At 45.7% G+C, this 11,498-nt stretch overlaps 3 protein-coding genes across 4 annotated transcripts; all 3 read right to left on the reverse strand.

Annotated features, from left to right (window-relative positions):
• Positions 1-34: 34 nt before the first annotated feature.
• tmem175 (transmembrane protein 175) lies at positions 35-3,553 on the reverse strand. 2 transcript variants are annotated; one of them, XM_003975163.3, is made up of 10 exons: positions 3,235-3,553; positions 3,103-3,141; positions 2,894-2,991; positions 2,768-2,819; positions 2,515-2,550; positions 2,364-2,447; positions 2,126-2,290; positions 1,955-2,033; positions 1,731-1,866; positions 35-1,496 (listed from the first exon to the last, which is right to left on the reverse strand). In XM_003975163.3, the coding sequence occupies exons 1-10, from the start codon at positions 3,436-3,438 to the stop codon at positions 824-826; spliced, it is 1,566 nt and encodes a 521-aa protein (XP_003975212.1). In that variant the 5' UTR covers positions 3,439-3,553; the 3' UTR covers positions 35-823. The 2 variants fall into 2 exon arrangements, with proteins under 2 accessions (XP_003975212.1, XP_029685355.1); XM_029829495.1 differs by lacking the exon at positions 3,235-3,553 and having other exon boundaries at positions 3,068-3,138.
• Positions 3,554-4,437: 884 nt separating this feature from the next.
• Positions 4,438-6,926, reverse strand: pcna (proliferating cell nuclear antigen). Its single transcript, XM_003975062.3, has 6 exons — positions 6,466-6,926; positions 5,669-5,766; positions 5,530-5,597; positions 5,254-5,448; positions 5,002-5,125; positions 4,438-4,895 (listed from the first exon to the last, which is right to left on the reverse strand). The coding sequence occupies exons 1-6, from the start codon at positions 6,684-6,686 to the stop codon at positions 4,819-4,821; spliced, it is 783 nt and encodes a 260-aa protein (XP_003975111.1). The 5' UTR covers positions 6,687-6,926; the 3' UTR covers positions 4,438-4,818.
• Positions 6,927-7,301: 375 nt separating this feature from the next.
• LOC101076676 (putative aminopeptidase W07G4.4) lies at positions 7,302-11,476 on the reverse strand. The gene is made up of 16 exons (XM_003975061.3): positions 11,358-11,476; positions 10,695-10,736; positions 10,526-10,616; positions 10,248-10,396; positions 10,042-10,150; positions 9,803-9,930; positions 9,624-9,723; positions 9,456-9,531; positions 9,288-9,373; positions 9,099-9,203; positions 8,924-8,999; positions 8,717-8,835; positions 8,535-8,618; positions 8,357-8,414; positions 7,887-8,068; positions 7,302-7,792 (listed from the first exon to the last, which is right to left on the reverse strand). The coding sequence occupies exons 1-16, from the start codon at positions 11,366-11,368 to the stop codon at positions 7,655-7,657; spliced, it is 1,554 nt and encodes a 517-aa protein (XP_003975110.1). The 5' UTR covers positions 11,369-11,476; the 3' UTR covers positions 7,302-7,654.
• Between the last annotated feature and the right edge of the window lie 22 nt (positions 11,477-11,498).

Consider the following 11,498-nt stretch of genomic DNA (forward strand, 5'->3'; position numbering starts at 1 on the left):
ATTAATGTTTTTAATTGGCAAAAACAAAGGCTGGTTGCAGCTCTAGGATTAGAATAATGTAATATTTACACAAGTGACTTACACACACACACATCTGCAGCAGCATCACATCTGTCAACAAACCAGCCACCCCGTCGGGTTTCTGTTCTAGTGCATCTCAGAATTCCCTTTTAGTCAGTGTCAAACACACAAAATCACAAACTAACGTTCTTCAAATGATAATAAAATAATAAACGACAACGGCAGGTTTCAGGAGATGAGGCGGTCAAACAGCGACCCCACCTGGACAAATGTCACATGACACACGGGAGCCGGAACGGATTTTCCTCACAGTAACATGTAAAATAAAACTCACCTCAGTAGCTTAAAACATAAAAACTGTCAACAATAATACATATTTTTAAATAACACAAGATGGACGTATTTAAATGTAGTGCATCTGATTGTGGACGGAGCCATGAGTGGGTTAACGCTACAGATAAGGCAAAGAAAAACCTCCAATGTCAGCCTCCGTAGGGACTTTAAGACCCATCTTAGCATATTTGCAGGAAAATATTAGCCAAACGAGTTTACTAGGTGGGTGGGTGGAGATAGCTCAGTCTGTTGGGACCTGAACTGGCAAGCAGAGGGTTCTCAGTTCAAGTCCCAGTGCAGACAAACCATGTAAGGAATGAACACTGATGAGCACTAAGGTACCCTTGAGCAAGGTGTGCTCATATACAACTCATCCAGGGGTGGACCCTGCCTGTACCCTCCCCATGAGAATGATAATCTAGTATTTGGAGGGTCTTTGAGTTATCTGGCTGTCTGGATATTTTGACATCTAGCTAAGCAAAGCATTCAGCGTCCCCCTCACCTCCTCATCCTCCTGCTCAATGATGGATCTCAGCACAGGTCTGTCTGGACAGAAAATGAGCCGCAGCAAAGCTAAAACAACTCGCACCAAGAGCCTCAACACGAGGAAAGCAAAAGGCACTGTGATTTCCATCAAGTGGAAAATCGGGGCACTAAATTTACTCAAGATACATGTGAGGAAAAATGTTCCTAGAGCCACACAAGGGTACAGAGAGAGCTTAGCTAGCATAAAGACATGCTCCTGACCACCATAACGCACATAAGGGTGCAGGCTCTCTTGCTCACTGTAAAGAGCAACTACCCAGATAGCAAGCTGAAAAATACTGGCAAAGAAAATAATGACACAGCTGATCTGAATGGCTTCCAACTCGTTGTGAGAGTTTTGAGGGAACTCGTGCGTTAGCTGGTAGGCTAAAGGAAGACCTCCCACGAACGCCAGCGAAAAGGTGTTGAGCAGGCCCATGAAGCGCGTTGCCTTGGTGACATGGAGGAAGAGGGAGTGGTGGACAAACCAGAGGAGGCCGACCGTGACGAAGGAACCAAAATAGGCGAGGTACTCTGGGCCGTAGTCCTGCAGAGCTGCCGTCAAGCTGCCTCCAAACTGCTTCTGCACCACGGACGGGTCTGGAACGTTGTCCTCACTGAAAGGGATTAAAACACTCCTGAGATTTTTGGTAATTTTAGCTAAATCCCCTGAACTGTTAACTTAAATGACGGTGCCGTCTGCAGCCAGTCTGGTCTAATGACGAGGAAACAAACTGCTACCAAACATTACGAAGAAGAGCAGATTAGTCCATTACCACAACCCGCCACTAGGTGGGGATCGAGGCTGTACCTGCAGTGTTACAGGAAAGGAGAGAAGAAGTGGAACAGACCAGATGTCCAGGATGAGAAGCGTTGCTACGATGGCGTAAACGCCGTCGCTGAAAGCCTCCACCCGATCTTTGCTGAGCGGTTCATTGGGCAGGTACGTGTAAAACAGCACGGAGTCCGGACTCTGCTCCACCGGGCCTGAGGCACAGAACACAGCTGTTCAGGAGGACATTATTATTATTATTATTATTATTATTATTATCCAGCAGCACGAGCCACATCTCACCAATTATCTTGTCGCGACACCACTTCAAAAACTGGGAGATGTAGGGCAGGAAGATGACGATGGCCAACAGGGCGTAAGACTGGAAAATCAGACATCAGCAACGATGACAAACCGATGTGACAGCTCCCAACAACTGTTGAATCTAATCTAACATCAGCAAATGTCACCGACGAGCTGGAAGAAGATGAAGGAGAAGACGCTGGCGATGAAGCACATGAGCGGCACCCGCATGATGACTTTGAGGATGTGGTGCTTGTAGAAGGTCCGGTTCTCCGAGATCTGGATCTGCTGGTTCAGCAGGAAGGGGCGGCTGAAGGCGTAGACCACGATCACCGACTGGAGGAGACAGGCGCCGGGTTATCAGGAGCCAGGTGGGAAGGGACGAGACAAAAGACGGCCGCCGCCTCACCTGGATGACGCCGATCACCATCACGCAGCCGCAGAAAAGCAAAATCCCCAGCACGTTCTCGGGGAAGGTCGCCATCAGCGAGAACTGCCGCCGTAAAGGGTTAAAGGTCAGTGCGGGACAGATTTTTTGATTTAGTGCCGCGGCGACTCACCGTGTACGGTAGGAAGGTTATCAGCATCATGCAGGCCTGAAAGAGAAAAGATTCATTAGCAAATTTCTCAGCCTTCTAATTACATCTAACGTCAGGTGACAGGTCACGTGTCAGTCCCAGAAATTCAGCTCTCTTGCATGTGTGGGACCTTCAAAATGAAGCCAAAAATAGAAGAAAAAGAAAGGAAATTTCCCTTCGGCGCCATCACAACCCCCCGTGACGTCACGCTGACGTCACCGACCCCTCTACTCACGAGGTTCAGCAGTGCCAGGCAGTCGTCGATGCGCACGATCACTTGGAATAATCTGGGGAACAGGGGCAGGTGTACATGATTCACCTTGAATCGGCTGTTGTCGCGGCTAATGGTCGTAATAATCACCGGATGTGAGCGGCCCAGGCAACGGTCACGATCAGAAACGTCATCAGGTAAACGGCGATTTTTGTCGTCAGCAGGAGCTGGACGCTCTCCCGCAGCTCCTGCGTGTCAGAAAGAAGCATTTAGGACGTATTCGCCTCGAAATAAATTAAAATATAAAATGTAACTACTTTGTACCGTTAGCGTATCGCATACAGTTTACAACCGTTTACCTCAGTGTCTTCCATCTTTGTGTGAGCAACAGGTAATATCTGTAAATGTAAAAATAAATATTCATGGCAAAATGTTTGCGGGAGTAACATGTTTAGCTTGTGGACCGGGGCCAGAGCCTCTCGGTATGTTACCATGACGGTGGCGATGATGGAGATGAGGGCGTCGCTGTAGGCCAGCAGCCGGTGGGAGGACTGGGTGCCGCTGTGGGGGTCTCTGTCGGACGGAGCGACGCTGTCCAGGAACGAGGAGGAGGCCGCGTGGCTCCTCGGTTCTTTCTTCTCCATGTCCTCCTCGACGTGGTGTTCTATAATGTCGCTGTCGTCGTTTCCCTCCATCGTGGAGGAGCTACAGGACCGCAGGTGACGCAGCGGGTACCATGCACGCTCCCCGCGGACTGTTTGCAAACAGTCGCAATCAGCTGGTGGAGGAAGCGGAAGCCGGAAGTAGATACAATGGAGGACTTCCGGTACTCTCCACAGATAGGTAAAATATGAAGATGGTCACTCCGGATACAGACTCCTCGGCCATCGGCCTATCTTGTAATTGGGAGACTTTTAGATCGGTAGATGTTAAAATGGATTTTAAGAGACTCCAGTCGGTTAATAGATATTACATATATTCCATCTGTTTCAAACTGAGTATATTTCTGTCCAATTTCAAGACAATGTTGATCAATAGATCTAAATCAATAAGCTTTTTTAAACATTTAAGCTCAAACAATATAACAATATTAATTGGAAACATACAAGTCATGAAAACAGTGATTCTGTGTAGAATGACAGAAAAATAGATTTAGTGATTTTTCAGATTGTGATCATCAGTCTGACAGCATCACATTTTTCTCAATGTGACATTGTTATCTTCACTATGTTCCATTCATCTGGAAGTTAAACTCAATGGTTTTATAGGTTTTGTTTTAAAATTTCAGGTTCTTAGAAAAAACATCCTCCCTTCTAACATTGTTGAGCGAACTTTTAAACTATCAAGATCAATGCATGTCTTTACACTTTAACTTAACTGAAACATAATTTTAAGATAATTGTGTATTTGATATGTAACATATCAAGTTGCAGCTATAGGGAAACACTGAGGGTAAACGCATCCTTCTCTGCCATCTGCGTGAAAATAATGAGTGTATGTAATTACTTTTTGTAAACCAAAACTAGTCGGTTGGGCAGTTTATTAGTCGACTCCTCGTTAACATTCTGATGAGGCTGATTCAAGGTCACTGGTCCTGCTGTGCTGAAACCACAGAAAAACAATTTAACTGGGGGGAAAAAAGCTTATTTCAAGAGTAAAGTGATTTACAATAAAATAAAGTGACCGAGAGCCGCTTTTATAAACGGAACATTTTTTGACTTATTTATTTTGGACTGAACCAATGAATACAACAAGATTTGAACTGGTATAAGTATTTACAAATGCATTATCTACACACGAGATTTGAAAAATGCTTCCTTCAAATTGGGCAGAAATAGAGAATGCGGAGCAAAAAAGTGCTGAACTTTCCACTGGGGCTGTTAGCACGGAGGTCTGCTGACTCAACTGAAGCTTCCACGCTATTCCAGAGGATCCTTGATAGAAGTTGACACGCATATCCCACTGTTGCTCATGTTAGAGGAAGAGTTCCAGCCCTACAAGATGACCTCAATCATCTGATCACCAAGGATCTCCAACCGCCTGCACTTCTCTATGTCCCCCAGTTTAGGGCCACCTTAAGCATTCTCTTCATCAATCTTGGGTGCCAGGTAGTACTTCACGTGTCCCATATCAGCAATCTTGTACTCAACGACTGAAAAAGACAGAGACGGAAGCCATTGACAACACTATTATAGCACTATAAGACCATTAAAGCTATTGAAACATACTCTAACCAAATGCTGTTCATCTCGTCTTACCGAGGGGGATATCAGCCGACATGCTGAGGATGACTGTCTTGGACAACGGAGTTGCTTTGGTGAAGAAGTTCAGATAGTTGAGGGCAAAAATCAGCTGAACTGGTTCATTCATCTCAATTGTAACCTACAGAAAAGGGAGACAAGTGATAAAGGGTCTAACGTTGCCAAAGCTGGACCGAAACCAAAGTCACCAACATGGTTGGTAAACTGTGTAAACTAAGAGACGGTCTCCGTCGTCTCCAGCCAACTCACCGCCTCATCCTCTTTGTCTACGTTGCTGGTCTGGGAGAGTTTGATATTTCCGGTCCCCAGCTCTCCTGACGCAGAGAACTTGACTCCGTCTTTGGCGCAGGAGATCATGACCGCGTCCCCTATCTGGGACAGGTCGCGGCAGATACGGGCGAACTCCCCGGAGGGCATCTTCACCACGCAGCTGTACTCCTGCTCCTGAACAGCGTGTAGACAGGACAGATCAGAAACGGGGACGCACATAAAAGTGACAGCAAATACAAGCAGTCTTTTACTTACTGGGATTCCAAGTTGCTCAACATCAAGGTCCATCAGTTTCATCTCATAGTCAGACACCTTCTCCTGATCTGGGAGACCAAACAAAGAGTTTGTTAAAGGATTAAAAATACAGAAAGTGTCCGTAACACTAATAACTTACTTATGGTCTCAAAGACAAGAGCAAGTGTGTCTGCGTTGTCTTCTGCTCTGAGTGTGATGATGTCCTCGTTCCCAGCACATTTCAGGATCTTTGACATGCTGCATAATGACAAAAAAGGGAAATTCAGCATGACTTAACACAAAAGAAACACTTTCACTAAATATCTATCAACACTGCAATTCACATATATTACGTACACAACTGCAACTCATTTATTTTTTCGGTTTTTATACCAGGGGTGTTTAGTTACAAAGGGGGAGACCGATGAGGAGGAAGCGGAAGTCGCCCAATTCCCGCCAAGACTGCTTACGATCTGGCGCTCAAGTGACGTCAGGGCGCGGTTACAAAACTCTTTCGAAATTTATTTCTCAAACCGTGAAACTACAGTAAATCACGATTTTCATGCGTACATACAAGGGCGGGCAGCTCCCGTGGTTTCCCCACTTATTTAAGGATAACGATGGGAACTCAGAAGGGACATGCCCGGACAGAACCGCCAAAATGGCCACTCTTTGTGAGCTGCAGCCACTCGAAACGAAATACTTTATTGTTACCAGAAGACAACGTACAGAGCCAACGACCCAACGACGCTAGACCAAAGCAAACATTTAAACATAAAGTTCTGCAGTGGGTCAAACTACACGGGAACAACTTGCCCCGTCAAATACGCTTGTTGCACTAGTCAACAGATCCTCCATTATTAAGCCAAACGACATCACAACAGAACACATCGACGTAGGCTGACCTGTAGTAAAGCAATATTAGAACATAAAAGCGATGTGTAACGTTAGTCCCACCTGCTGAGGTTCACCCCCATGGCGAGGTTTCTGTCACAGCGGTACGAGTCGAAGCCATCGTGCCTGAGGGTGAGCTGGACCAGGGAGACGTGAGACGAGTCCATGCTCTGCAGAGAGATGCCGGACGAGCTTACATCCCAGCAGGCTTCCGTGATCAGATCCTTCAGAGCGTCCAACACCTTCTTGAGGATAGAACCCTGGACCAGGCGAGCTTCAAACATGGTGTCTGTTGAGTGTTCCTACTGCCGAATAAAACGAAGAACCTCTGTCGCTTTTCTTCACCCCTTCGAAACGGGAAGTCTCGCTTGCGATGTCACCAAGTGGAACAGTGACGAAGATGCAGGTAGAACTTGGTTCTTTGTGTGATACGAGTTGACAGAGTAAGAAGAGAAGAAGGACAGGAGGCAGCGGAGTGAGGTTTAAGCGGGGAGCGCGCGCAAACTATACCTTTTAATGGGTTGCTCAATGGCGTCATTTCCGTATCCGTTCACCCGCTAAAAGATAACTACGTCACGGCCATATTTAAAAATTATTTAGCAAAGAGAGCAATATAACTGTTGCATTATTCGGTAATGGATTTGTGTGAATAATCACAAATATTAAACACATTTTGGAGGCATATACAAAACGTCGAGTGTAATTATCATTTATGTTCTTTATGAAAACATCTTATGCGCAACGCAAGGCCCTCTGGGTAACGTTTGTTCATAACTGAAGAGCAGATTTTAAATCTGGAAACAACATTTGATTGTTTATAGGTGCACCGATTGTGGCAGGCGGAACACAACTGCTTATTTTTTTTATTCAGCTATTCTAATTAGATAAAAAGTCAGTCCTTTTGCAAATGTAGTTTCCTTTATTTGTCACCGAGGAGCTCGTAGTTTAAGACATACACTGAACCATATCAGAAAGTCATTCCCATTCTGTTACACGTACATTTCAAAGATTTTTAAAATTTCCCATTTAACCCCTGAGTATCATACTTATTCAGGCCAGTAAAGCAGAAGACAGGGTGTGGTGGACCAAATGATGTAAAACCTTATGATTGACAATATGTTTGTGAAAATGAATCATGTCTAACGTAACTGGAAATATGAAGGGGGAAAAAAGCTGATTTGTTAGTAGCAGGTAACCGAAATTAGTTGCCACCGACCGCTGACACTAGGATGTTTATATCTGAGCGATTCATTTAGACCTCCCCAGACATGATGTATTTAGTTGCCATGGTGATGACCGGGGCTCCTGTTGGGACACCGGGAAAAGGACCACTGGACCCAGCGATGTCAATGTGGGAATATGGCAGTGGTGCCGTAGAGTCCACGCCGTGCTGCATTGGAGTTTGTGAAAAAATACAAAAAGGAATTTAAGTACAGAAAGGACCAAGTTAATTTACATAAGTTACTTTGATAACGTGTTCCCACCTTGTCAAGTCCTGAGGCCATGATGAGGAAAGCTGCAGGGGTCTGATGTCCTCGGGGTGTAGCCGAGGACGGCAGGTTGTTGCACTGCAAAATGTCCTCATACTCAGACTTGCCCTTGTGGAACTCGTAGTCCTCTCGTCTGATTCTGGACATCTCAAAAACATCTCCCAACACCTCACCAGCTGCACTCAGGATGGTCACACACACACACACACACACACACACACACACACACGGAAACACACAACAACAATGCTATTGAATGAGAGGAGTAACAATCGAGAACCACTGACCATGAACTGAATTTAAACATTTACTGTAAAAAAATTGATTGAAAATATGTCTCAAATTTTTTTTGAATGTAAAAACATTCCTTGTAAAAATACATTAAAGTTATTTAAAGGGAAGCAGGCTGCAGCTAACAGCTGTTGCAGATGGTTCTTTTTTTGCACTTCCTTTTTCCCCTTCACCTTTTTGCCAGTCAGCAGCATTTTGGTTGCGATGGGCCGGTCCGTTATCCATAATGATCTATAAAGGAGTGATTTAGGAAAAAAAGAGATAGATGCTTTGCTTAATCTTTGCGCGTGAAAAACGTACAGTGGAAAAATCCCCAAATCATTGAAAGCGTTGCGTTTCTATGGTACTCACGGAGTAGTTGGGGCCCATTGCTCTGATAGCATGACCAGTCAGAGTAGCAATGGTAAAGAGCTCAGGAGCAGTCACACTCAATGCCTGCACACACACACACACACACACGCACATAGATAAGTGAGGGAGGCAAATTATGGAGAGTATGACCGAAGTACTGAAGGCCTGGGATTATTACAAACCTTCTCTTTCATCTCACAGAGCAGGTCAACCATCACCATCCGTCCCTCAGCGTCGGTGTTCCCAACTCTTACTCTGCGACCCGCGCGAGACACCACCAGCTCGTCGGCCACGTAACAGTCTGAGAAAAAAAACACCCGCACACACACCGACGTCAGGAAAATATGAAAATGTGAATGAAAACGTGGTGAAAAGAAGATCCCGCTGACCTGCGCCGACACTGTTCCTCACCATGGCCATCGATCCCACGACCTTCAGATGTTTAGGCTTCAGCTTGGCTAAAACCTAGCAAGAAAGATAGTGAGCTTCCACGATGCGTCTTATGCCCTCACAGCAGTCGCCTTGTAACATGTGACCTCGCTTCTCCTTTATTTTAGGAATTACCTGGAAGAAGCCAGCAACGGCTGCAGCGCCACACTTGTCCCTGTGCATGCCGGCCATGCAGCCTCCGGCCTTGATGTCGGCCCCGCCGGTGTCGTAGGTGATGCCCTGCAGGAAACCAGAGCGACACGAGCGGTGAGATCCGGACACGCTCAGATCCGCGCTCGGCAGAAGGTCTCGAACCCTTCTCACCTTTCCCACCAGCATGAGTGTCTTCTGGATGGGTCCATCTCCGCAGTACTGCAGTTTGATAACTCTGGCCTGATGACGAGGCACAGCTGCAGGAGGAAGAATTAATCGCACCAGGAAGTGCAGAACGTGTGAAGAGAGTTATAATCAGGGGTCCAAACAACGTCCTACCGTTGGCACAACGGTTGACGGCAGCCAGGCATGGATATTCCTTCTCCAGAACCTTCAGGTCACTCACGATATCGACCTAAAAATTAACTAATTATTCAAGCATTTGAGGAAGTAACTGACTTTTTTTTTTTGTTTTTTGTTTGCACACATTAGAATACTTCGTGCTACCTTCACAGGGCTGTTCTTAAAGAGTTCCTCCACATATTCAGCCACACGCGGAGCAGCCATTCGCTCCGGGTCTGAGCCTCCAATGTCACGACACGCGAGTCTGCAGACGGGACAAAGCACAGAGGCTGAGGCGAGACAAGATCGGGCGTCCTAAGCAGGGCACCGGTCATCCCACCCACCTTCCACTCTCCAGAGCATCAGCCAGCTTCACAAGGCTTTTCCCCTCTTTCTCCTGTGCTGCCCACAGCCCCAAAACACACACCTTGTATTCACTGGATTTTATATGGGCCTCTCTAATCTCCAGGGGCTTTTGTGGAAGAAGAAAAAAAACAAGAGTATGAGGACATTATTACTGGCTAATCCAAATTCAAATACAATCCAGACAGCTGAATAACTTTGAATTATTATTATTTTTTACCATGTAGAGTGCTTGGAGAGCCCCGAGTGCAGCCACCAGACTGCTGTTTTTATAGTCCTTGTGTGGAGGGCAGACCAACAGTGGCCGCTGCATTCCAGCTTTCAGGGCCCTGGAAGTCAAAAAATGAAAGAAACACGACTTGGACCGTAAATGTGAAGCTCTAAAAGGTAGACTGGACAATAGAAAAAAGGCCTGCCATTGCAGACCTTTTGATGCCGTTGATTGCCGCGTCACTAAAACGTCTGATATCGTCATAGTCACGGTTTACAGGGCCAGTGGAGGCAAAGACCAGGCGGTTTCCAGGGAGACCTGGGACCTTCAAGACCACCACATCCTCTCCCAGCCCGCTGTCCACCTAGAAAGAGACAGAACCAAGTCTATCAGGAGATCAGGTCTCTTCCTGTGCAATTCTGAGACAGAGCCATGACGAAGATGGTTGAAGGTATAGAAAACATGTTGTGTATTTTACAGGGAAATGACTTACAGAGCTGTAGTCCTGCAGGGGCGCTTTCAGACTCTCCAGCTCAGCTGGCAGTGTGTCATGGCTTTGGGTCACCAACACAATGCCATCAAAACTGAAAAGAAAAGTAACACCATCCTCTCACTAACCATTCAAATGACCAGAATGCAAAACAATCTCTCTGCGTGCTTACTTTTGGTTCTTGAAGTCAGTGGTCCACTCAGTAGGCTGGACGCTGGACACAGAAATACAAAAAGGCAATGTGTATTTTCTCCATGAATGTCAAATAGTGGCATTTCTAGCCAGGAAGACACATCGGTTTGAACAGAGATGGTTCCTGATTGTACATTAACCTCTAAGACCTTTGAGATCTATGCTAATTCAAGGTGTTGACGGAGTGTGAAGGGTCAGTTTCTTGTCTCACTACAAAATGAATAAAAAATCGTGCTAGTAAGCATTTCTGCAGAGCAATGTCCACTGTAGCAGCAGACAATAAGATTACACGACACGGAAACGAACTAATTAAAGACAGGCAGTACGAAGTATGAAGTGAAAGAGAAACAAAATATTTTGTGGGAATTAGGAGGAAACTGACTCCACAAGAAATCAGACCTGAACTGCTACATCAAGAGATCATTTCTCCCCCACTCACCAATTCAAACCATGTTTTCCTATAATAAAACAAAGAGCCGTGTGCATAATAATCACACATTTAAATAGTCCAGTTGACACTAGTAATTTCGAATACACGTCACAATAAAACTCCGCCAAAAAGTGTGTCATAAAATGAGACCAGCAATCAACCAAATAAATTCGGCATGAAATAATTCGTGTTTAAGCAGCCGTTTCGTCTCACCTGGTGCACATCGTGGACTTGTTCCACCGGTGTCTCTTCGAAGAAAGAGACAGACAACAGCAGACAACTGCAAACCTTTCCTCCGCCTCGGCTGATCACATGACATCCAAGTGCCACTCGTGCTGCATTCGCGTCTTTGTC

This window comes from Takifugu rubripes, chromosome 21 (assembly GCF_901000725.2).
Source record: "Takifugu rubripes chromosome 21, fTakRub1.2, whole genome shotgun sequence".
NCBI classification, from domain to species: Eukaryota; Metazoa; Chordata; class Actinopteri; order Tetraodontiformes; family Tetraodontidae; genus Takifugu; species Takifugu rubripes.